The sequence below is a fragment of the Grampus griseus genome, assembly GCF_964374135.1.
Source record: "Grampus griseus genome assembly, chromosome: 18".
NCBI lineage: Eukaryota > Metazoa > Chordata > Mammalia > Artiodactyla > Delphinidae > Grampus > Grampus griseus.
Genome location: NC_139012.1, coordinates 62,007,293 through 62,034,331, shown reverse-complemented (window position 1 = coordinate 62,034,331; position 27,039 = coordinate 62,007,293). Strand labels below are relative to the sequence as shown.

The 27,039-nt window shown below is 34.9% G+C and overlaps 1 protein-coding gene across 2 annotated transcripts in view; it reads left to right on the top strand.

Annotated features, from left to right (window-relative positions):
- The window catches only part of CAB39L (calcium binding protein 39 like), a 98,438-nt gene that overhangs the window by 27,678 nt on the left and 43,721 nt on the right, over nt 1-27,039 (top strand). For both annotated transcript variants that reach the window (XM_082675732.1, XM_082675733.1), the window contains 2 exons: nt 21,854-21,995; nt 26,667-26,831. In XM_082675732.1, the coding sequence (XP_082531858.1) occupies nt 21,885-21,995; nt 26,667-26,831 (276 nt within the window). In that variant the 5' untranslated portion in view covers nt 21,854-21,884. The remainder of the gene's footprint in view (nt 1-21,853; nt 21,996-26,666; nt 26,832-27,039) is intronic.

Here is a 27,039-nt window from a genome sequence, read left to right as displayed (position 1 = left end):
GCTGATTTCAGATAATCCTATTTCCACTATTTTGAAATAATTTACAAGCTATAAGTCTCCTAACATCCACCACCATAAGCAAAATGTCAGGTCTTTTTCAAGGAAAAGTACCATATTTATTGTGGTATTTATGTATTTTTTTAAACCACTTAACATGTGTAAAAGTGTGCTACTATTTTTATTAGGTTCCTACTTTAAGAGAAAAAATATGTCACTGATGAAATTTTTGAGTATTGAGCTCCAACCCGGTTTTCCCCAGAATTCCTGTGGTTCTTATTGCATGATATTGCATAGCATGGAGATTTTTAGGAACACTTACCTCATTTTGTAGCAAAACTGACTGTACATGTTAATTTTAGAACATTTGGAAAACACAAGAATGTATGAATGTAACCACTGGTGTTCCAACTAATGTTAACCTTTGGTATTGTTTCCATGTCCAAATAGAAGGAAATATTTATGTAAAAAATAGAACAAAAATTGGGGGCTCATATTCTTTACTAAGTTTAGCATCTTGGAATTTTTAAACTTGATATTATGCAATAAATATATCCCCATTTCTTTAAATGTTCTTAAACAACTTGACCGTGTTATTCTGTATTAATGAATGAACACTGCTCAATATTCAGTAGGCATGCTGAATGGCCTGCAACTATGCTGGTTATTTGGACATCTGCTTTGGTTGGCCAATGCCCATGCCACATGGACCCCAATGATTATAATCAATCACATACTTTGGACTTTAGTTTTGGGGTTTTTTGCTATAAGTAGTGTAATAAATATCCCTGTATATTCTTCCTTGCATACTTATTCTTAGAATAAATTTGTAGACATTGAATTACTAAATAAAAAGGAAAATGAATATTTTAAGCCTTTTGCAACTTATTGTTAATATCCCTACAGGAAAAAGTTATGTTAATTTACACTCTGTGTTAAAGTACTAGAGTTCTTGTTTTATTTTACCCTCACCAACCTTAGAAGTATAATTAAAGCAAACACAAAAACAAACTTTATTATCTATTTAGGTAACTACAGTGTTATTGATCAGGAGAGAAGAATGTGGGGGAAACAGAGGCTGACCCCTTTCTATAGGGAGTTAAATATTGAAGTGGACCATGGGAAGTGGAGTGATGGATAGAACTGATAAATAGGAATTTATTTAAGTAATAAATGAGTGTACTAGGCTAAGAGGTCTTTAAGAAAATGCACGCAAGGTAAGGGTAAAAGGAGGCTATAAAATTTCTGCCTTCTTGCAATAAAAAATGCTGAATGAAAAAAAAAATGCTGAATGACCCAATGATATGAGTAAAGTAGAAAAAAAAGGCGGGGTGAGGGGGAGAAAGTCTATTTAAGACCTTCCAGACATCACTTCCAGTTGCCAGATTTTAAGCCACCCTCCTCATGATAATGATATTGTAAATAAGCAAAGTCACAGGTTAATGAAATGAATCAATCATTCAAGTGGAGCAACATGTGATTTTGCAGAGCTCCACCTGGGTAGAATTTGAGTCAAAGGATTCTGAGTAAGAGATAATGAGCTCATATGGAAAAGGATAACTAAAAAGGCATATACAGAACCTGAGAGCCTAAGAACTTCCTAAGCATTATGCCTGCATATTTGTCTCTCCAGTGTGATCACAGCCATGAGCTAAATTAGTTTGAGCAAAAGTAGGGAGGCACAAAGTGTGAGAAAGATATGATTAGAATCTAGGAGAAGCCTGAAAACCCAAGCATCTTTTTCTACTTCTGCCTTGTGGGGCAGTCAACCCCGAATACAGAGCAATCTAATAGGATGCAGCCTGGGTGTAAGGGGAAGTTCTCCCATTTTTTTGGAAGAAGAGACCAAGAAGGAAGCATTTTAACCTGGGGGCTTGAGTAATGGGCAGACCAAGGAAGCTGGTTAGAGACAAAAATCACAACAGATTCAACAGTTTTTGGCTTTGATGAGTAGAAGACAAAAGGCAAAGTGATTAAAAGCCAAATGATAATCCAAGACCGTTGTATTGTCAAAGAAATTCAAGCCTGAGAAATAAAGTTCTGTCATCCCTTGGCAACTCCCAGACCCCTAAATCTGGCCCCCAAACAGGTAGACTGGCTTCAGCAGGAAAGCTGTCAGTCATGAACCATCCACAATGACCCTCTCAAATGTGACGTTGGAGGACAATTGATAGGGAGGATTCTCCCAGGGATTAGAGAGATTAGAACCAGGGGCAACCAGTTTGGTAGCTAAGGAACTCATCCCCAGGCAGGGAAGCTTGCTCTTCCTGTCCAGCAAAATATCATACATATTATAGATTAATGTTTCCTCACTTACCCTTTTTCATGTGGGAGTATTTATTCCTGGTATCCTGTGTTCCTTTTGCCTTGTTTATTAGATGTCCTGGGTGGGTGGGGGAGTAAATTTATAATTGAGCCATAGAATGCTAGACCATAAGGAGCTACTTCAAATTTGATTAAAAAGCATAAAACCAACAGAGATCTTGGAGCTGGATGCAGTAAGTAAACACTTTTGAGCAAGGGTAAGTGCACTGTTCCTCACATTTGGAAAACTTCTCTCTGGAGAAATGGCCCAGATCTGGGAGAAAGTAAATACAAGGTGAGCCTGCACCATTGTGTTGAACAAGAAAGCAATGAAAGTTCAAGGATTATTGAAACTGTATCAGAAGGATGTAGGAGCTATCTTGAAAGGACTCCCGCTGGCCTAATTTGTGGAAGTTTGAGCAATTGTTTTAGATACCTCTTATATACCATTGCAGATCCTCTAGGACTCACTTGTCTCATTTCACCTCTATGCAAACCCTCATGCAGGCATAACCTAATAGCTTCATCTCCTGTCATTCTGCAAGCTCTTTGCTACGTGTCACAGGGCTTCCATGTGGCCACTGCTCTGGGGTCCACTCAGTGCCCAGACCCACACATGTGCAACCGGGAAGAATAGAGGAGTTAAACTCAAGTGTAGGGGAGTTAGTTCCCTTTGGGGAAAGACTTTGATCAATCCAAGATGAGAATCAGTAGATAAATTCTTCCTCTTCCTTTCCCACCCTCCCACCCCCGAACCCTAGGGGTGATCCTGAAATGCAGTTCATATAGCTTCTAAGAGTTTCAGTCTGATAGATTTAACAGGTGGCCAGCTTGATGATGCATTGTCATATTGGCTGACATATTCCTTCTTTGTTTTATTCCCCTATTTCCTCATTCCTGCTCATTGTGATTGGATTTCTTATTAAAATAATATTACATGAGGCTTTTGCTTCAGACCCTGCTTTTGGGGGGCAACCCAGGCTACAAGGACAGCACCAAAAAGAATAGTGCCTGTAATTGATTGAAACATTGAATTTGTAAAAATTTGTGAACCTATAGTGATATTCAAGAGAAGAGAAAGACTTCCCCCACCAAAAAAACGTATCTCTCTTTGCCACCATTGGAAGTGAATATTACTAGCTTCCTACTCTCAAAATTGGTGATTAAATAAAGAGAATTAAACAATTAGAAGTATAGTTGAGGAGAAGCTCTTCTCTACAAAACAGTGCCAGCCAATATACATAGAAAGAATAGAATTTTTAAAATTACCGGTTTGCAACCCTGGTGAAGTAATTGATTTAGGGAAGGATCACCAATGAATACTAAAATCATTGGAGGAAGCACTGAGAGAGAATTGCATATTTGCAGATTGAAAAAAATATCAGTCTATACCCTACTAGCTAGTCAAAAAGGGAAATGTCTTTTCAATAAAGAAATGTGCTATTATTACCCTAACTCAGTCATCAAACATAGATCACTAATAGTGGGACAATGAGACTGTTGCCTCTTGGTGTGATTCATTATGAACTTATCTTGTAAAAAATGTTTATGTTTTATTATGCTTTCAGAGCTAACTTCCTTTTTATAGGAAATACAGGGGATAGAAGAACAAGTTAAATGGCACCACAAAACACATTCTCAAAAGTTTCTGTAACAGAATTGTCTTGGTCTTTTGAAAAGTCCAGAATCAGTTTTTAAAAAGGAAGAGGAGGGAGGGCTTAACAAATTAAAACATTATTCTTAAATAGATCTGGTCTGAAAAAACTATCTTACCCAGAGATCAAATAAATATCAGCGTTTTCTCATAGCTTTTTTATGGTTTAATGTTTCATTCCTGATAGTGATATTTTTGTCTTTTTTTCTTTGTCAGTCTTGTAAGATGTTGAGCAATTTTATTGATCTTTTCAAATAATCGGGTTCTGTTTCATTGATTTTTTTCATTGTTTTTCTGTTTCTAACTTTATTGATTTCTGCTCTTTATTATTTTCTTGGTTCTGCTTGCTTTGGGCTTAACGCCTCTAGTTTCTTCAGGTGGAAGCTGAGGTCATTAGCTTGAGGCATGCTTTCTTTTCTAATATAAGTGCTTAATGTTAAACACATCTCTCTAAATACTTCTTTACCTGCATCCCACAGATTTTGTTGTTAGGTTTTCCTTTTCATTCAGTTAAAAGTAATTTCTTTTCTTTTCCTTTTTAATTTTTGGCCATGCTGCATGGATTGCAGGATCTTAGTTCCCTGACCAGGGATCGAACTTGGGTCTATGGCAATGAAAGTGCCCAGTCCTAATCACTGGACTGCCAGGGAATTCCCCCAAATAATTTCTAATTTCTGCTTTTATTTCTTCTTTGACCAATAGATTACTTAGTAGTGTGCTATTTAGTTTCCAAATGTTTGGGAATTTCTCATATCTTTTATTATTGATTTCTAAGTTAATGTGATCAGAGAACATATTTTCTATGTTTGTATGTTTGATATATATCAGATCAAATTGGTTTTAGTGCTGTTCAAGTCTTTTACGTACTTACTGATTTTCTACTTTTTCTATGAATTATTGAAAGAAGAGTATTTATATCTTGGACTATAGTAGTAGATTTGTATTTTTCTTCTTTCATTTCTCTCAGTTTAGTTTTCATTAAATTAGAAAATTTTTGGTCATTATTTCTTCAAACATTGTTTTCTGTTTCCCCTTTTCTCTGCTCTCCTTTTAGGACTCAAACAATGCATACATTAGGCTGCTTGAAGTTTTCCCATAGTTAGGAATGCTCGTTAATTCTTTTTTTTCTTTTGGTCTTTTTTTTCCCTCAGTGTTTCTTTTTTTTTTTTTTTTTTTTTGCAGTACGCGGACCTCTCACTGTTGTGGCCTCTCCCGTTGCGGAGCACAGGCTCTGGACGCGCAGGCCCAGCGGCCATGGCCCATGGGCCCAGCCGCTCCACGGCATGCGGGATCCTCCCATACCAGGGCACGAACCCATGTCCCCTGCATCAGCAGGTGGACTCCCAACCACTGCGCCACCAGGGAAGCCCTCAGTGTTTCATTTTGATAACTTCTGTTTTGTCTTCAAGTTTACTAATTATTTCTTCTGCAGTGTCTAATCTGTTCATCCTATTTGGTGTAATTTTTATCTCAGAAATTGTAGTTTTAATATTTAGAAATTTGATTTGTGTCTTTTTAATATATTCCAGGGCTCTCCTTAACAATACTTATGCTTTTTTATACTTTCTTAAACTTATGGAGTATATTTGTAATAGCTGTTTTAATGTCTTTTTGTACTAATGCTGTTAGTTGTGTCATTTCTGAGCTATTTTCTATTAAGTTTTTCTCCTTATTATGCATGTGTTTTCCTGCTTTTGGCATGCCTGGTACTTTTTGACTGGATGCTAAACATGTGGATTCTATGTTGTAGTGTGCTAGATTTCTAAAAATTTTTAATTCTTCTCTAGGATACACTTAAGTTATTTGGAAACAATTTGATCCTTTCAAGCTCACTTGTAACCTCTATTGGGGGGGACCAGAACAACCTTTAGGACTAATTTGGTCCTGCTACTGAGGCAATATTTTTCTGAGTACTCAACCCAATCTCCCATTTATTATGCGATTTCTTTATTCTGACTGTTGGGAACATGACCTATTTATTCTCAGCCTGTGTGTGTAGTGGGAATTCTTCAGCCTGCTTCTTTCCAGTGGTTCTTTCCTTGGCCTTGGAGAGTTTTCTCATGGACGTGCACTGATCAGTTCTCAGTGAAGATTTGAGGGGAACTTTTTGCAGATCTCTGGGGCTCTCTTTGTAGCTCTCCCTCTCTGGTATTTTGCCCTGTGAATTTTAGCCACATTGGCCTTCTTGAATTATCAACTCTGTCTTTTGAACTCAGGGAGACTGCCATGCTCTGCTTGGGTTCCCCTTCCTGCTCTGCAAACTGGGACAATTGTGAAGCTTACCTTTGTTTGTTTCCTTTCTCTTAGGGATTACTGGGCTGAGCTGCCTGGTGTCCAGTGTCTGAAAACCATTGTTTTATTAATTCTGTCCAGTTTTTTAATTATGTAAGATAGAAGAGTAAATCTAGTCCCTGTTACTCCATCATAGTCTGAAACAGAAGTCCCTATAATTGTACTTTTAATTCTCTGTCCAAATAATTTTTGAAAGAATGTTCTTTTTTAATTTTCACGTATTAATAGGGTATTTTTAAAGAACAGTTTGCTTATCTTCTGAAAAATTTAAAAATAACTTCTAGTTTTATTGTGTTGTATTTACAGAATGAAGTTTGCACTATTTCTCCTTTGAAAATTTACTGATGTCTTTGTGGCCTAATATAAGGTCACTTTTTGTGATTTCTTTGTATGCATCTTAAAAAATGGTATTTAGTAGGAATCAAATGTAAACATACATTCATATGCAGACAATCTGTTTAATTATGTATTAGATGACTTGTCTTTATTTTGTGCCTTAGACTCCATCACAGATTGATATAAAGTCTAATTTTAAAGTGACTTTTAAAAAATCAGCCTTATAGTTATTCTAAGTTCTACCCTTACAAATTCTGAACTTCTTCAGTTATACCAGAACTCTTTGAGTATAATCTTAAGAAGATAGTAGGCTCTTAATACCCTTTAGGGTTTTGGGATAATTTCCATTTATTGTTTCTTTAAAAATAGGAAATAAGATTCCAGATTTACAGAACTACTAATTTGAAGTAACAAACAGCAGACTAATCTCTAGGCTTCTTTTATTTATTTATTTATTTTTGGCTGTGTTGGGTCTTCGTTGCTGCACATGGGCTTTCTCTACTTGCGGTGAGCAGGGGCTGCTCTTCGTTGTGGTGCGCAGGCTTCTTACTGTGGTGGCTTCTGTTGCGGAGCATGGGCTCTAGGTGCATGGGCTTCAGTAGTTGCAGCATGCAGCCTCAGTAGTTGTGACTCACGGGCTCTAGAGCACAGGCTCAGTAGTTGTGGTGCACAGGCTTAGTTGCTCCGTGGCATGTGGGATCTTCCCGGACCAAGGATCGAACCCGTGTCCCCTGCATTGGCAGGTGGATTCTCAACCACTGCACCACCAGGGAAGCCCTAGTCTTCTTGATGCCTGATTTTTAGGTGTTAAAATTTCCTTGTAACATATTTAAATTTCTAAACTGTACTTTAAATAAGCCAGATAAAGAAATATATTTTAAAATAAGTATATATGTTAAGAAATATATATTTAATATATATGATATATAGATTAAGTAATAAAGCCAAGATTCATTCACTTATTTTTCATAAGGATAAACAACTAAGTACAAATAATTACCTTTCAATTTATTTAAGTTCATATTCTTAGAGATATTTTAGTTCTGCAGAGAGTAAGATTAAAGTAATAATAGGTCTAACAACTATTTCTGTCAGCTCTATAATTGGGAGATCTGTTAGAAGAGCACAAGACTTTTGAGTGGAAACATAGTGGGAGACAGAGAACCTAAAAGTCTTTGGCACTAAAGAACTGGAACAGAGGACTTCCCTGGTGGCTCAGTGGTTAAGAATCCACCTGCTGATGCAGGGGACACGGATTCGATCTTTGGTCCGGGAAGATCCCACGTGCCGCGGAGCAACTAAGCCCGTGCACCGCAACTACTGAGCCTGCGCTCTAGAGCCCATTGAGCCACAACTACTGAGCCCACGTGCCACAACCACTGAAGCCGCACGCCTAGAGCTGGTGCAGCAGGAGAAGCTACGGCAATGAGAAGCCCACGCACCGCAGCGAAGAGTACCCCCTGCTCGCCACAACTAGAGAAAGCCCGCGCACAGCAACAAAGACCCAACACCAAAAATAAGTTAATTAATTAATTAATTAAAAAAAGAAAACCCCAAAGCAGGCTCTGACTAGCATCCTCACAGAGCTAGCATGTATTCCAAGCTTACCTTTTAACTCCAAAGAATCTAATAAAGGCCATCTAAGCCTGTCACTAGCCATCCCACTCAGTCTTCTACCTAATTCCTCATCCTCAAACCTTGCAGAAAGATCCATAATTTTAAGAAATTTTACTCTATAATTATACATGTATATTAATGAAAAAATGTTTTTTGAAACCTTTAGCTTTTAAAATTCTCATTGAAGAGGTATTACGTATCCTGACAAATAGTGCTTTTGTGTGATGGGGTGGGGAGGGAGGGGGAGACATTCTACACCAAATAGTTACATTTGGTTTGCACATAAATGGTGTAAGCTGCTCCATTTAATAGTTTTGGTGTTAATATTTCTCTATGTTCTTTATAATTTCCTTTTTATAACTAAATTGATTCTAAGTTTCAAAATATACCGTATTTTTTAATAAATTAAGTTTTCACAAAATTACACTGAAATTAAATTATGAATACTCATTCTAACACCTCCCTTGCTTTTTAGACTCTTCTGATCCGTAGTCAGAGGCGTTATCCATTGTGCCAACGCCCCCGCCCCCCCACCTCCCTTGCTTTTTAAAATCTCAAGATTAAATTAATAATACTGTGTATTTACTTGCTACACTTTCTTATTATGATTGGGAATAGCATCTTCCCTGGGAATCTAACATATTAGCAAATGAATCTGTTATTATCACTATCAACATGCCTTTGTTATTCAAATTTTTAAACAAGATGGTCAGGCCAATTTAATTTGTTGACAAAACCATGCATGAACAAGTATAGGACTTAAAAGGAAAAAATTTGATGAGAAAAAAATTTTGTTTATACCTAGACTCTTTTTTTTTCCTTTGGCCAAGAATTAAATTTGCCTCAACTTAATTGCTTTACACACATTCTTGTGACATTGCATGATTGGGAAGGAGGAAGAAAAAGAGGGAGCTGTGACTGTGTGGTATGTATCTAAAAGAGTGCATTAGAGGAGGAGAGGAGAACGCATAAGCAAGCTGGTTTGACCAGAAACAGAACTGCCTGTGACAGATTAAGAGACAAGCAAGGCTTGGAATCTGAGAGCAAGCAAAGAGAGTGGAAATTTACAGCTGCCCTGTGTGAGTGTTCAGTGATCATTTTCTGCTAACTTTTTCCGGTGGTAACTTACTCTTCAAAGAGGGAGACAGAAAGTCAAGACAGGATTGTGGAAACTCTTCTCTGCCACGCTTTGGTAATAGGAGGCACCCTCTATTAAATGGAAGATAAAGGCTACTTCATCTAAAGTGCTTTGAGCCCCAGAGAGAGCTGTCTTCAGCACCTCACCACGTGTCTACTTTTCGTTGCTTAGGCGAGCCTGGGCTTTTCTGTAACATTTGGTGAGTATCAACCAGGTTACCTATAATGGTTCACAGAGATGGAATTAAAATTTAGTTTAGCTGAGGTTTTACAGTTTTTGCTTATATTTTCATTTTAAACTGTGCTGTTACCTTGTTTCTTTGTGCATGATAAACTGCTGTTACTAGGAGAGGTTTTAAAAACAACTACAAAACAATACTTCTCTGTTGCCTAAGGCACTTGAATCATTACCAACTATTCCGTGTCCATGGAATATCTTATTTTGGAAATGGGTTTTTATTTACAAAGAGTTTCCAAAAATAAAATAGTGGCAGGATACCATTTTTCATGTTTCTCTTTCAACTGAATAAAAATTCAAAAGTTACCTCGTTCCGTCTATTTTCAGTAAATTTAAAATAATCATTGTGATGTTTGATATTATCAATTACAGCATTCCCTCATAATTCAATTAGAAATGTTAATGATGCCATTAAATAAAGGGATATGTAATTTGAATGTTGAATGCTTCTGTTAGATCCAATAAGTGACACATGATTTTTTTCAAAGTTCTGGAGTGAAAATAAAAATTAGACAATTTACATATCAAACTTAACATTTGATACAAAATGAATGCACATTTCAAATTAAGGAATAAGGCAGTTATTTTGTTCTTATAGCTGGCACCAAACTCTTATATAATATTGTTGTTCTGCTGAAGAACTATTTTAACCAGATGCATATATGTATGTAAACAATAGAGAAGAGAAAAAAGAAAAAACTCTTAAAATATATATTCACATTCCAATAAAAACTTCATTTGTACAATCTTAACTTGGGAGATTGTATGCTAATTTTATATGTTTTTTTAAAGGCATCGATGGAAGGCATGTAATCATTCTTCTGTGTAAGAAGGAAGTATATATTGTTAGCTGCAGAAGTGAGTCATTGCTTAAAGATGCATCATTCTAAGCAATGTTTCTAGTTTGCCAGCCTCAAAAAAGATGTCCTTAGTTATTGATTCAAGTGAGTCCTTTAAGGCAGAACAACTTAGCAGAAATGAAAACTTAAGCAAGGTGTCAATGAACCTATTAAAAGGGTTTGTACTCTAGATATAATGTAAAACTACTGTACTTTCTCTAATATTTCCTGTATGTGTGCAGAAGCCTGTAGAACAGGTTTTGTTTTGTGGAGTTTTTTTAACCTATTGACCAGTGTATAAAAAGAAACTCAGCTTGTCTGTGAAAACCTTTTTAGGACTAGTATCTTATACTTGAAGTCAAAAGTAAATACAATAGAGATTATATCACAAACCAAATTTTACTTCTTTACAGAATTTCCCACACTCAGTCCTTAGACTGATGGAAGATTTACACATAGCTTCACAATCTTCCAAATAATTTTTTATTTTAAACTAGTAATTCATTGGTATTATCTTAGTAGTGGCACCATTTCTTAAGCCTATAGGATTGTAAATATAGAAATAAAAAATAAGCCATCCCCAATTTCCAAGTGTTTTGTACCTTAGAAGTTTATTTGTGAGTGGGTTGTTGGGAATTTGGGAACCATCTTCTCTGGGAAACAATTTAACAAATAATGATTGCTTGGTGTTTATTATAGCCTAAGTTTGTATTTCACTTACACAATAGAAAAACCATCACCACCCTGAAAAATATTAGAAAATCAATTACAGTGATGAAACTAAATATAAAAACAATTACAAGTTGCATAAGACATTATTTTTCCTAAATATTAATACTTGAAGAAAAGCAGTATGTTTATAAACAGCATTTCTAGGTACTTTTATGAGCTTCCAAGATAAATTGCACTGTTTATGAGATCTAATCTTATATTAAAATCAGTGATTTTTCTTTTCCTTGCTACAGGAATATTTCTAGTCATTGCTTTTATGCTTATCAGCCATTTCTGAGATCTAGCCCAGTGTCTGGCATATAAGTAGGTACCTAATAAATAGTTACCAGATAGGAACTCAACTCTTTCTTTGGTTTACAAAAATGGAACTGAGTAGTTTTTCCAAGGTACCCCGAAAAGGAAAGGGGTTTAGGGGCACACAGTTTTCATTACGAGAAAGAGAGAGCCAAGAATTGAATTTTAAGAAGCAAACAAAGCAATAGTAGTACAGAATAGGCCTAACTGTTAAGAGAAAAAGAGAAGACTGTGGTGTAACTTGGGGGTAATCTTGAATGAGTAGGGATGGTGATGAGGGGAGGCAATTTACAAGCTTGGTATCTTGAGTACATGGGACATTCTGAAGTAAGGTGTCAACTTTAACTCAGAAGAATTATGTATTTGCATATGTGTACTAGGACCCATATGAAGAAATGTGGCCTATTCGGAAAACTCAAATTAGGTCTATCCAAATTAAGTTTAGTTACGCTGGCCCTAAAAGTTTCTCTACAATAATGGATAATAATCTGGAAAATATATATATATAGATATAACTGAATCACTTTGCTGTATACCTGAAACCAACACAATATTGTAAATCAACTATACTTCAATTTTTTAAAAAAAGTTTCTCTAAAAGGCCAAGATATAAAATGTTAAAGTTAGTACTGCAGTAAACATATGTAATGAAATAAACAATACAATGAATGCAGATTATACTTAGATGATTTTTAGAGGCAGAAAAACCTTTCCATCTGATCAAAAAATACTTTCTATGTTCTATTTCAAATCACATTTTAAAAGTAATGATTTTGAGTAGTTCCAAGTGGCATATAATAGGTGCTTAATAAATATTTGTTGAATGATTGAATGAAATAATGTGGAATAGTTTGGACAATTTTCCATTTCTGAGGTATGGATGTCTGTGTACATGCATGTATAGATTTATAATGCAGCTTAAAGATAATATTTAGCTGAGATTCCCTTAACAAGGAAAAAATCTCTGTTAGCATGCTTTTTAATTATGGACATACTTAGTGTTCCACTGGTAATTAAAATAGTTTGTTTAAGATGAAATCTTTGCTGTTTCTAAATGAAATAATAAATATTTAATTTTATGACTTATATGTCTTAAATTTCCAGCAGAAACTCATCTAGTCTCTTCCAGCTGTGGAAGGATGAGAGGTCATATTAACTTACCCATCCAGAAGAACTTTACAATCCTGGAAGTCTATAGGATGAGAGATAATTTCAGCTAAATCACATGCATCTTTACTCTCCCATGTTAATGTTTTATAGATTGAGAGTTCATAGATAGGCACAGGGCTTACTGAAGCTATGAAATGGTTGTATTTCACACTGTAACTATAAACTTTGCCTTAATACCAGTAACAGTATCTAACCAAAATTTGATGATTATTTTGTATATGTATGTGCTTAAAAGAAAGACACGCCCCCCCCCCAAAAAAGAATTACAAGTTTCCCTTGATAATTCTGTTGTGAAAAATAGCCATTTGTGAATTTCAGTGAGAACTGATGCTTTGATTACACTTCCTAGTCTTTGAGAATACTGACCTAGCTTCAGATCTCTGCTATAAATTGAGATTATGAAATTCAAATGTAAAATTATTATCCATTGACAATCTTTATTAGCTAATAGATGTAGAAAATTTTAACTCCAACAAATGACTGGAGCTGTCAACAGAAACATTACTGTGAATGAAGTTTCTGGTTGTTTTTCCTGGAACAGTAGTCTAGTAGGTTAATATTTATAATAATAAATGGGTAGTTGTATGTCTTCCTAATTTCATAAACTAGTTCTATTTTTAAATTGTTTCAGTGGTTACAATACATTAGAATTAAGGAGCAATTCCCAAGGACATGGGTTTTTTTCTTGTAAAAGAGTTTTTATTCTGATGTAAGTCTGATCAAGGCTTCCAAATGAGTAAGGGTACATAAAACAGTTCTTACAAGTTTTTCATTTCTATGTAAATTGTTCATTTTTGAAAATGGTGCTCCCTCAAACTCTGTTAACAAAACTTATAAAAACAGGTCCATTCTTAGTCATTTTGAACTGAGAAAAAGGATGATCAGTGAAAGTCCTTATTTATACTTTGTCCACTGATTTTCACTCGTTTCTATAGGTCTTCAAGTACAAAATGCAATTGTGGTGTCTTCTAATTACATCTAGGAAGTATATTTTAAAATGGAATGGTTGAGGGATAGCGGGCATTGATTGGAAGGTACTTTGACATATGTAATATGTTTTATAATGGATTTGATATCATAACATATATAACAATAATGATATGCTTTGTAGTTTATTATATCTGTGAAGGTAATCAATGATTTTGTGGTGGGAAGAGGCCTATTTGGGATGCAACAAATACAGTAGAACGTTTAGGTGTACTTTTTTTTATTTTAAAATTTACATTCAATGAAATGTACCCATTTTAAGAGAACAGTTCACTGAATATTGACAAATACATATACTCATGTAATCTCCATCCCATTGATTTTTAAAAATGAATCTTATTGGCCCAATTATTTGCCATAGGTGTACTTTTTGATTGCATTATTTCTATCTGTGAGTCCTATTTGGAATAAAACATAAAAGAATGGTAATTTCTGAACTTTCTTGAAATTTATTTTAATGTGATGGTTTAATTTTCTTAGTTTGAGCGAAGGTACCTGTGACTAAGTTTAAATTAGCAAGCTCTGTGAAAGACTTTTGGAAATCTTCCTTTCTTACTCATTGTTCATTGTAAAATAACCTATGTGAAGGAAAACAAGGCTCATTTTTGAGTTGACTTTCTTACAATGAGTTAGCAGTTTGGTTATATTTTTTATGGTTTTACCTATGGAAATCTTGAGACTTCTCTTGTCTTCAGTGATAAATTTCCCACTCCATTAAGCTTTCGTGGAAAGTCTTTGAACTGAAAACTATTATTGAACGGCACATTTGGAGGTTAGACATAAAGGCCTAGAGATACTCATTAGCCACCTACAGATAGACATTTATTCCCCTTTAAAATACTTTAAGGGATAACAGTGAGGGTATTTAATGCCCAAATGACCTCTTCTCCTAGCTTCCCTTTCCCTGGCCCCCTTCAAACACACTCCTCTCCACTTACGTCACTGAACATGTTCAGATGAGGTATTTGAGTGATTGACTTTGGGTCATCTTTAGAGGCGCTCACACATAAGTTAGGAATATGAAATATTCTACTGTGCCTTAGGAAAGGGAATGCTGCCAAGCTGGCAAAGTCTACTAAAAATCTACAGGGCCTGAGTTCCCTGGGAGCAGAGCTGAAGAATTTTTTTTGGCTTTCTCTCCAGAATCTGAGCCAAGTGCTACTCTTAATGAAATTTCATAGCCAAGTAACAGAAATCATATTTGTTTGACTAGTGCTTTGAAAAGACATGATGATCAGATATTCCACAGTTTGAACTTTAAAAAATGGTGATTTAGTCATTAAAAGTATCATTTATGAGAAGGTGTTTCCATTGTAAAAACATTTGCATGATCTATTGAACAAAGTTTGGGGACAAAAGAAACTTTGAAGGAAGAAGAAAACTAAGTATTTATAAGCCAGCTACCCAGAGGCAATCACTGTTAACTTTTTTAAATGATTTTTTCTATGCATAGGTTTTGTGTATTTGTGGTTTTGTTTGCTTTTACATAGTTGTAGTTATGGTCTATATTATGGGATGGTGTTTTTTTAACATGTACATTTTATTTCACATTCTTTGTAAACATTTTCATAGCCATATACTATATTTCATCAAATCTAAGAAGCCATTGGTTGTAAGGCATATACTCTTGTACCACTAAGAAAGAAAAAAAACAAAAACAAAAAAAACCCTGCCAGTTAGTATAAGGTTCCATCAATTGTAAGACACATGCACATTTTAGAGATGTTAAAATATGGGAAAAAAAGTTATAAAGGTAACCTTAATTAGTTTATTTTCTTAGGACAGATTGATAGAAGCAGAATTACTAAAGTCAGAGGTTGTGAATATTTAAAGGCTCTAGATCCATATTGCCAAATTATTATCCAATTTATACTTCCACCAGTAAGAAAAGAGAGGGCCTGTTGCATCTCACCATCAATAGAATTGAATTTTCTCAAAACAACAACAAAAAACTTTGTTATATGATGGGCAAAATAGTCCTTCACTTTAAGTTTGCATTTTTCCATTATAGAGAATAAACATTTACTATGTGTTTAACCGTATTTCCTCCTTTGTGGTTTTCTAATATCTATGCATTATTTCTTAATGATTTTCTTATTTGTCTTAGATCTCCTTTTATAATGATATTAGCCCTGTCTTTCATATTCATGTCACAGAATTCTTATTTGTTGTCTTATTTGTTGTTCTTATTTGTTGTCACTCTTATTTGTTGTTTGCCTACAATGTTTTTATTATTTTATCCATAAAAATTCAAAACAATTTATTAGATTTGTAACATATTTATATTAACTGATTTGTCAGTCTTTTTTTTTGAGATTTATTTCATCACTTCTAAAATTAGAGAAATTATTTTACATCCAGAAGTTTGAAAGTCACTTATAGTAACATCTATATCTGGCCTCTTTTGTTCCATTGGTCTGTTTTTCTTGTGTCACTTTCACATATAGCACTTGATAGCACGTTTAATTTCATTCCCTCGTAAGAAATCTTCCTTTTTAAAACTCGTTATCCTTGTGAGTTTTTTTTGGTATTCTTGGCTTAATTTAGTTACTAAAAACTTTTTTGGACTTGTGACTGGAATTGTATCAAATTATGGACTTTAGGATTATTGACATTTTAATGATATTCAGTTTTTCTATTCAAAAACAAAATAGGTTTTTCTATTCGGTTCTTTTCTTAGTTACATGGGTTTATTCCCCACTATTATAGATAATACAGAAAAATATCAAGATGAAAAAATTTTAGATGTATCACAAATCTCATTCAGATAATACCATTAACATTAGCTGAGCCACATTCCAGAAATAGTTCTGTGGCTGTATACAATTAAAAGGGTGGCTTGCTGAAGGATTGAGTAGACAAATAGACACATCTTGTACATCTTTAAGTACGTCTTTCATTTGTTAGTTTTCTACTTCAGGAACAGTAATTATCCTTATGTTGGATTATCACTGTCCATTTTCCATAGTGATGGATTCTTTATTTTTAACTTTTTATTTTGAGATAACTAAAGATTCACATGCAGTTATAAGAAACAATACAGAGAGATCCTGTATACCCTTCATCTAGCTTCCCCCTGTAATGACATCTTGCATACTAATTAGCAGGTAGTGAATTAATGGATAATGATCAGCACTTTTTAAAAAAATAATGTAGGATAGAACAGATAGAACAGAATGGAATCTATCTAGAGGGCAAGTATTGTTTCATGAAACAATTATACAATCATTTATACATTCCTTTGCTCTGGATCACAATATAAAATGCATTTCTTACTGCAAGTCACTATTTAAAAAGTTGAAACCACTGCCCTAGAGAAATTCTCATACAAATGTATAAGTAGACTGGCAAAAGAATCTGTGTTATGATCATGCGTGTAATAATAAACAATTGAAAACAATCAGAACTCGGAGAACTGATAAATAAATTGTGGTATAGTCATACAGTGGGATGCTATACAGCACGTAAGATAAACGTGAGATTTGTGTATTAACACAAATAAATCTCATAAACACAGTGTTGAGGGAGAAAAAAAGAAACTGGCCATGTAATACCATTTCTATAACGCTTTAAAGCATACACAACAATATCACATATTGTCTGTAATATTAGTAGAAGTGTGAAAGCATATATAGGTAAGGGTAATGATAAATAGGTACAGTATGAGCCAGAGGGAAATGGGATCAGAAAATTGTACCAAGAGCGTTGCTTTAGTTGTTTTATTTTTTAAGCCGGGTGGTAAATATACAGGAACTTGTTACATTGTTCTCTATTTCTTCTTCTAGATGCCCTAAATATTTCATTTAAACTAAATTAAATTAAAATACCTAGGGGAAAAGCATTGAAGCATGCTGTTGAAGCATTTTGATTAGCTTGATGGTGTCACAATCCATTTGTGAGCCAATTGCTGTAGCCAGGGCAGTGGAAGGAATACTCTGGCCCCGCCTGGGTCATGTTCCCACCCTTTTGGTAGGGTGGGGTGGGAAGGAGAGCAGACAGGTCTAGCACCAGAAAAAACAGGCACCAAAAAGTACCAGAGATTTTCTTTTTCTTTTACTTTTCTGATTCAGTTATTTCTAATTCTATTGTTATTTCCATCATTCTTTTCTTGAGATTTTTGAGGCAGTTTCCTTTTTAACTTATTTAGTTGAATCCTTATTTATTTTTATTCCGACATGAATGCATTGTAGATTTGCACCCTCCCAAATGTTCTGCCAGCACTATCAAGGCTCCCTTTCAAGAACTATTTCTGGTTTTTAGCATTTATTTTCTTGAACTCTTGTGGGTTTGACTCCATCTCATCTTTTTGTAAGAATTTTAGTAGGTGTACACGGTCTATTCACACATAAATATGTTGGCTAGAGACTTAATTGTGAGGTTATAGACTTTCCCTTTCAGAACTCTGTAGATTCTCTCCATGGTTTTATGACATGTAGTTTTATGGAAGTCCAAAGACAGCTTAATTTTTATCCTTTTTGTTGTTAACAGTCATTTTGTAGGAATGAGCTTTAAGAGAAGAATGTTGGTTTCTTCTAAAAGCCACAAGGCACTGAATTTGGGGTCTCATCATTAATCTCAACTAGAAAAATTCTGTAAATGACCACATTTAGATCTTTTTTTCTGCTTAGGCTGTTTTATCTTTGTTGTTTCTCTCCATTTTTTAGTTCCTTTTGCATTTGTTGTCTTCCTCCACCTCTTTTCATTGTTGTAATACCCGTTTTTATAGATAGAACACTGTATCTTCTCCATATTTCCATAATATATACTATACACACATACACACGAACACACACCAAGTACCTTTTCTCCATCATTTAAGTTTGTTTAACCTTTTCTGGCATTCTGGCAAAACCCTTTGTGTGGCTGTGTCTCCCACTACATTGTGCACCCTCTGAAGCTTATTTTGCATTTACTAGTGCAACGCCTCACACCTTACAGGTGCTCAGTAAATATTTTCTGAATGAATAAATATAGACTAACTAATTGTGTACCTTTTGGTTGTCCTCAATCAATTTTCTGTGGGGTCATTTCTGCTGTATGCAGATTTGGATTGCCATGCTGCATTTTGGGGTGTTTCTGTATATGTGTGTATATTATGTGTTTTTGATCTTTTATCTTGACCAACTCTCTTTTTGTCTAAGTTCTTCTCTTCCTTTTTTTAATTTTTATTTTACCAATTATATCTATTCTATCTCCTACAGAGAATTAATTTTGGAAGTAACCTTTCCTGTCGAAGTCCACAGGGCATTTCTCCCCTTTGCTTGTGCTTTTTTTTTTTTTTTAGTAGAAACTATTTATTTGTTGTTTATTCTGTTCACTTACTTTGGAAAGTGGAAAAGTACAATAGGGCCCATGTCAGTCCTCTGATATTTGTGTGCTGCATGGCCTGCTGTCAGCACTAACGCCGGAGGGCAGGCTGATGTGTGCAACCCCACCACAGCTTTCAGTGCCCAGGAGGCATTCACCTGGTGTCAGTCCGTTGGACTTAGCATGGCATCTTCTCCTGTTCCTGCTTCTTGTGTTGTTGAAATATAATGTGTGTTCTATAACTCTGACATAGAATTTATTACTATTACCACTTTATCCCAAGGAAGCACCATTTTCAGGACTCCATCTTACATACTTTATCTTTGGCCTTGATGGAGTTAGAATGGGTGTGGACCAGTGATGAATATGCTAGAGCTCGCTATATTTGGCCTATCTAATTCAAAATATCATGCTCTATCTTTCTTTAAGAATCCCCCTTGCAGTATAAAGTTTCCTCAAAAAATTAAAAATAGAACTACCATATGATATAGCAATTCCACTTCTGGGTACTTATCTGAGGAACATGAAAATGCTAATTCATAAAGAAATATGCACCCTCATGTTTACTGCAGCATTATTTACAATAGCCAAGATATGGAAACAACCTAAGTGCCCATTAATGGATGAACAGATAAAGCATATGTGCTGTGTGTGTGTGTGTGTGTGTGTGTGTGTGTGTGTGTGTGTGTGTATAATGGAATATTATTCAGCCATAAAAAGAATGAAATCTTGCCATTTGTGGCAACATGGATGGGCCTTTGAGGGCATTAAGCTAAGTGAAATAAATCAGAAAAAGACATATATCATATGATCTCACTTATATGTGGAATCTAAAAACACCAAAAACCAAGCTCATAAGTACACAGAACAAATTGGTTGTTGCCAGAGGTGGAGGGTGGGGTGTGGATGAAATGGGTGAAGGGGGTCAAAAGGTACAAACTTCTGGTTACAAAATAAGTGAGTCATGGGGATGTATTAAAAAATAAAATAAGGTAACTAAACTGGTACTAACAAATAAATATAATGTATCTGGGCTTTCCCAAAACATTTGGCAAAATTTTTCTTGATATCTTGGTGAATGAGATGAAAAAAAATATGAGTTAAATGATATGACTAGGTGAATTCACAGTTAAAAAACAGAACACTCATTTTACAGATAGAGCAAATGACATGCAGACAAGGGTGATAACTTCGGAATCATAGCGGATGAATTACCAACTCAGAACAATTTGGGGGTTTAAGTACCTCCTGTTTGTTTAGCAGGTATGTTGAGTGCCACTTAGCATTATTCTTGATCACAAACAACAAATACTGAAGAAAGTTTTTGAAAGCGTATAAGGTAACTCAGAGATTTGACAGAAGTCCTAGGGAACCAGATTTGGGAAGTAGGAGTCTAGGGAGATGAAGTAAATATTTAGAACCATAGCCAAGGATATGCCAGAGGAATAACTGTTTAGAGTATTGCTATCGACTGCTGTGTACATTTGTGTGTAATATTCTTTATTGATTAATTGCATCATTGTTAATAAGAAAAATATGAGGAAAAATGGAATTAACCCAAAAGTCTATCAATAAAGGTATTGGTAAAAAAAAAAAAATAAAGGTATTGGTAAAATAAATTATATAATAATTTAATAAGAAATTACCAAATACTAGAAGTAATTACATAATATGTCTGTATAATGGATATTGCTATAAAAATATTGTAGTGCATCTAAATATATACTCATAGAATGATATTCAAGATATAAAAAGTGGGGAAAAGTTGAAAAATACTATATTTAGTATTTATTCTATTTTGGTTTTAAAAAATATATTTTTATATACATAGAAAAAATTCAGGAGGAATATGTATCAAAACTGATAATAGTTGTTGCCTCTGGATGACTGGTTAATGGGAGCCTTTGATTTATCACATCATATTTCTGTAATGTTTGAAATATTTTTGCTAATAAATGTAAAGTAAATGAATATGCCTCTACTAACTGGAGCCTTTAATTTTAGATTTTTTTCTAAAAAAAAATAACACATTTTTAGTGTAAATAGGGCAATGACAGCTATATTTGGCTTTCTCTGCTCTATGTAAATAGATGTTCTCAAAAAGAAGAACTGATTTTCCTGTTCCCCTCCCACCTCACCCCCCATCATGGTAGTCCTCATTTCATCAGTGAGTATGCCAGCTGAATGTTTGAAGAGTAAATAAAAAACGGATTCTAAACAATTTTACATTGTAATTTTGTGATTGCTGTGGAGTGGCATGTTTTTAAACATTGCTTTACCAAAGTATGTGGATCCTAATCCCACTTTTGTTTTACATGTTTTATTTTATCTATGATTATTATTATCACCATCATCATCATCACTCTCTTTGGTCAAAATATCTAGTTTTAAATATCAGGTTATTCTCTAAAAATACTCCTTTTCCCCTTCTTGCATAAATCTTGAATTTCTATTTTAGGAAAGATTTTAAACTTTGAGTAAAAACTTTTAGGTAAACTTTAAAAAATATCTTTCTTAAAATATTTTATATTAATTTAAATTTGGCACAAAACTTGGTGAAACTTGTTTTATTTTTTTAATATTTATGTATTTATTTATTTGGCTTCGCTGGGTCTTAGTTGCTGTACGCAGGATCTTTAGTTGCAGCATGCAGATTCTTTAGATGATATGTGGGATCTTTAGTTGTGGCATGGGGGACCTTTAGTTGCGGCATGTGGGATCTAGTTCCCTGACCAGGGATTGAACCTGGGCCCCCTGCATTGGGAGCACAGAGTCTTAAATGCTGGACCACGAGGGAAGTCCCAATGAAACTTGTTTTAGTTTGACTGATTTTAATGTTTCATATTACTGAATTGGTTATTGAAAACTTATAAGACATTTTGGTATAACAATTTAATCATGTTAAGAATTATAATTATAATTTTTGTTTATTTGTTTGTTTGTTTTTAGCATTCCACATTGGAAGAAGAGATTTCTATAGATGAAAAAAATGCCTTTGTTTAGTAAATCGCACAAAAATCCAGCAGAAATCGTGAAAATTCTGAAAGACAACATGGCCGTTTTGGAAAAGCAAGACAGAAAGACAGATAAGGTATGAGGTAAAATAATAACATTTTTATTAAAATACATGAATAGACCAAAAAAGCTAATGTAAAAGCTTCATGAAGAATCCTAAACATGGTCTGTGATGCACTCGTAGGCTCTTTGTAAGTACGTTTAAATTGATTCTGGGTTTTATGCAACTGATAATTGTTGGGTCTGTTGTCTTGAACTCTTCGTTCACTTTCTAGAGCCTCTGACCAACCTTGGATCCCTCTAGACTTAAACTAAGGGGTGACACCCCACCCTCTACCTCTGGCAACCACCAATCCATTTCAGTTATAAAAAAGAATGATATCTTGCCATTTGCAGCAACATGGATGGACCTAGAGGTCCATTATGCTAAGAGAAATAAGTCAGAGAAAGGCAAATACTGTGTGGTTTCACTTATATGTGGAATCTAAAAAACAAAACAAAACAAATGAACAAATATAAAGTAGAAACAGAGTTATAGATACAGAGAACAAACAGGTGGTTGCCAGAGGGGAGGTGGGTTGGCGTTGGAGGGGGAAGAAATTGCTGAGGGAGATTGAGGTACAAACTTCCAGTTGGGTGTGAAAGGTACAGTGTAGAGAATATAGTTAATAACTATGTAATACCTTTGTATGGTGACATATCATAACTAGACTTATTGTGGTGATTATTTTGGGTTTTTTAATATATATATTTTAAATATTTATTTATTTATTTGGCTGCGCCAGGTCTTAGTTGCGGCGCATGGGATCTTCACTGCGGTGTGCAGGATCTTTTAGTTGCAGCATGCAGGCTCTTAGTTGCGGCATGTGGGATCCAGTTCCCTGACCAGGGATCTAACCCGGGCCTTCTGCATTCAGAGCTCAGAGTCTTAACCGCTGGACACCAGGGAAGCCCTGTGGTGATCATTTTGAAATGTATAGAAATGTTGAATCACTGTGTTGTAAAACAGAAACTAACAGTGTTGTAGGTCAATTATACTTCAAAAACAAACAAAGAAACTCAGAAAAAGAGATCAGATTTGTGGTTACCAGAGGCAGGGGTACTGCAGAGAGGGAACTGGATGTAGACAGTCAAAAGATACAAACTTCCAAGTGTACGATAAGTAGGTACTAGAGGTGTAAGGTACAACATGATAAATGGAAGTAACACTGCTGTATGTTATGTATGGAAGTTATTAAGAGAATAAATCCTGAGTTCTCATCACAAGGAAAAATATATTCTTTTCTTCTCTGTTTCTTTAATTTTGTATCTATATGCAATGATGGATGTTCACTAAACTTATTGTGATAATCATTTCATGATGTATGTAAGTTGAATCATTATGCTGTACACCTGAAATTTATACAGTGCTGAATGTCAATTATATTTTAATAAAACTGGAAGGAAAAAAACTCAGAATGAAGAAAAAATCTAAGGGGTTATACTGGTATATAATATTATACTGACATAGAGGGTAAAATGTTTATATTTAAAGATCAACTGATAGTTTCTACTACAGTGCAGCCTCTTTTTTTTTTTTTTTTTTGGCACACCACGCAGCATGTGGGATCTTAGTTCTCTGACTAGGGATTGAACCCGCGCCCCCTGCAGTGGAAGTGCGGAGTCCTAACCACTGGACTGCCAGGGAATTCCCAGTGCAGCCTCATTTTAACATTGTTTTAAAGTCCTACCAAGAAGGGCTTCCTCAGAGGAAGGGGTTTTTAGTAATTCAGTTATTCCTTCAAAGGGACATTGAATCCTACATATATAATTTGTCTCTAAAGGGACTAGTTTATGGCAAGATTCAAGATATCTGTAAAATAAATACCCTTGAGTTAATGGTATCTTTCTGTCCCAGTGAATGATACAATATTGTATTCTTGTAATGATGTAGAAATATATTTTTTATCCTACATCTTGTAAGGAATGTAGAAATATATTTTTATTTCTAGTGTACTTTGTAATATTGAGCAAAATATTGGCTCAATAGAATGAAGAAATGACCTTCATATAAGAGTGAATCTAAATAACAAAAGAGAGGAAAAAGGAAAAGACATAAAAAGACACTAATTTTCATTAGTGATCAGGAAAAGTCCAATTAGAACAACAGTAAATTCGTATTACATTCCTACTATCTTGTCAAAAATGAAAAATGTCTGATGCTATTAAATGTTGACAAGTGTGGAGAGCAATAAGAACTTTCATTCACTATGAGTGATAAAGTATAAATTGGTGTTTGGAAATGAGTTGAGTATATTATCTGTTAAATATGAAGATATACATGTTCTAAGACCCTGCAGTTCCCCTCCTAGTATAAACTCTAGAGATGTTCTTGCAAATATGCACCAGGATGCATGTCAAGAATGTTCGTAGCATTGTTGTTCATAGTAACCCCTCAGTGGAAACAACCCTGATGTCCATCAACAGTAGAAGTGAGAAGTTGTGGTCCAGCCATTGATGGAATACTACAGAGCAATGAATGTTAAAGAACTGCTGCTACATGCGGCGGCAAGGATGAACCTCCCAAATATAGTGTTGAGTGAAAGAAGCAAATCATAAGAGGGTACAGGTACTATTCCAAATCAGCAGAACTAAACTATGTTGTTTTGGGATACAAACATAGGTGAGAAAACTATAAAGAAAAGTAAATAAATGATTGTCATCAAAAACATAAAAGTATTTACTTCCGGCTGAAAAGGCGGCATTCAAGTGACTTCTGGGATGCTAAAAATGTTCTATTTCTTGACCTCTCTTATGGTCACACTGGTGTTTGCTTTATAATTATTCTTAACTCTATATATGTTTAAAGTAATCTTCTGTGGATATATGTCACAATTTAAGGAACTTCCAACCTTTAATAAATTAAGGATTGCTTTAGCAATATCATAAAATGTATCTGGAAACTAATTTTTTAAGTAGTGTCATGCTACTATGAGTTACTTTTATTATTTTGCCTTATTCTCCTCATTTCCTTCTTCAATTATAATGATTAGAATACAATACTTGAAAGTAATAAAACTATATTTCTTTAAAAACAGTCAGCAAATTGTTAACTAATTGGCCTGTTTTTTTTCTTCACCTGTTTTTTTTTTTTTTTTTTGGTATCCCATGCTTGCTTGCTTGCTTTATTTATTTATTTTGCGGTACACGGGCCTCTCACTGTTGCGGTCTCTCCCCTTGCGGGGCACAGGCTTCAGACGCACAGGCCCAGCGGCCATGGCTCAGGGGCCCAGCCGCTCCGCAGCATGTGGGATCTTCCCGGACTGGGGCACGAACCCGCATTCCCTGCAGACGGACTCTCAACCACTGTGCCACCAGGGCAGCCCTTGCTTTATTTATTTATTTATTTATTTATTTATTTATTTATTTATTTATTTATTTATCTTCACCTGTTTTTAAAAAAATTTTCTATTGAGTGTAATTAAGATACCATATAATCCACCATTTTAAAGTGTACAATTCAGTGGTTATTAGTTTATTCACAAGGTTGTGTGACCATCACCACTATCTAATTTCAGAACATTTTCAGCGCCTCCTTCTCCCTTACCCAAGCCCTAATACTCACTAATGTACTTTCTACCTCTATGTATTCTCCTATTATTCTTTAAAATGCAATGAGGGCTTCCCTGGTGGCACAGTGACTAAGAACCTGCCTGCCAATGCAGGGGACATGGGTTCGAGCCCTGGTCTGGGAAGATCCCACATGCCTCAGAGCAACTGAGCCCGTGCGCCACAACTACTGAGCCTGCACTCTAGAGCCCGAGAGCCACAACTACTGAAGCCTGCGCGCCTGGAGCCCGTGCTCCGCAAAAAGAGAAGCTACCACAATGAGAAGCCCGTGCACCACAGCGAAGAGTAGCCCCCGCTCACCGCAACTAGAGAAAAGCCCGCGCACAGCAACAAAGAGCCAACACAGCCTAAAATAAAATAAATTAATTATAATTTTTTTAAGAATTAATAAAAGCAAAATTATATGTTTTTAATAAAAACATATAAAATATGAGGCCATTTAAAAAAATGTGAGATCTTTTGCTTCTTTTTTTAAGTTTCATAGATAACAAAAAGATAATGATTATGTGTGAGGGATCAGTGGATTGACAAAGGTTATGGGTTTTGACAATGTATGATTTTGTACCTACTCCATTAAAAAAAACAGAATAATAGGGATTTGTTGAAAAACATTAACAAATGATTTAAATAAAGACTACTAGCTACTGATAAGTCTTCAAAATGGACTGAATTTAATTTATAAATTAAATTTGTAATTAATTACTAGTAAAGTTCAGTATGAGTATGATTTAAGGAAGTTCATGGGGGCTTGCCTAGCAGTCCAGTGGTTAAGACTGCACACTTCCACTGCAGGGGGTGTGGGTTCGATCCCTGGTCAGGGAACTAAGATCCCACGTGCTGCACAGTGCAGCCAAAAAGTAAAAACACTTTTTTAATTAAAAAAAATTTTTTTTAAATAAAGGAAGATCATTTCAATTATTCTAACTAAGTAGAAATACTGAAGATCTCTCTTTTATAAATTAACTTTAGTAACATTTTCTGAAATAAAAAACGCAGTGCCTACTGAATGGTTTTTGTTTGCAACTGTACACAGTTCTTTAATCATAAATAAGCAGGGCTCAATAAGTGGTTTTTGTTTGTTTGTTTATAACTTGAAATTTTTTATTACTCAACTATTAGCATACTTTTTGGTCACTAGGCTTCAGAAGAAGTGTCGAAATCACTGCAAGCAATGAAAGAAATTCTGTGTGGGACAAGTGACAAGGAACCCCCAACAGAAGCTGTGGCTCAGCTAGCACAAGAACTCTACAATAGTGGGCTGCTGGTGACACTGATAGCCGACCTACAGCTGATAGACTTTGAGGTAAACTATCTGCAAAAGGATGACAATTCTGCTTTTCAATTTTTATATACATACCAATATTTGACTGTAATTTTTTATTATTACTGTTTATATATTATTTAAAATCCCATTTTCCCCTGAAAGTTCTAAAATCATCTTAATCATTTTTTTAAAAAAGCAAAAGGTATACTGGAATTAAGTTTTATGCAGCTAAGTAAGAAACTTACTG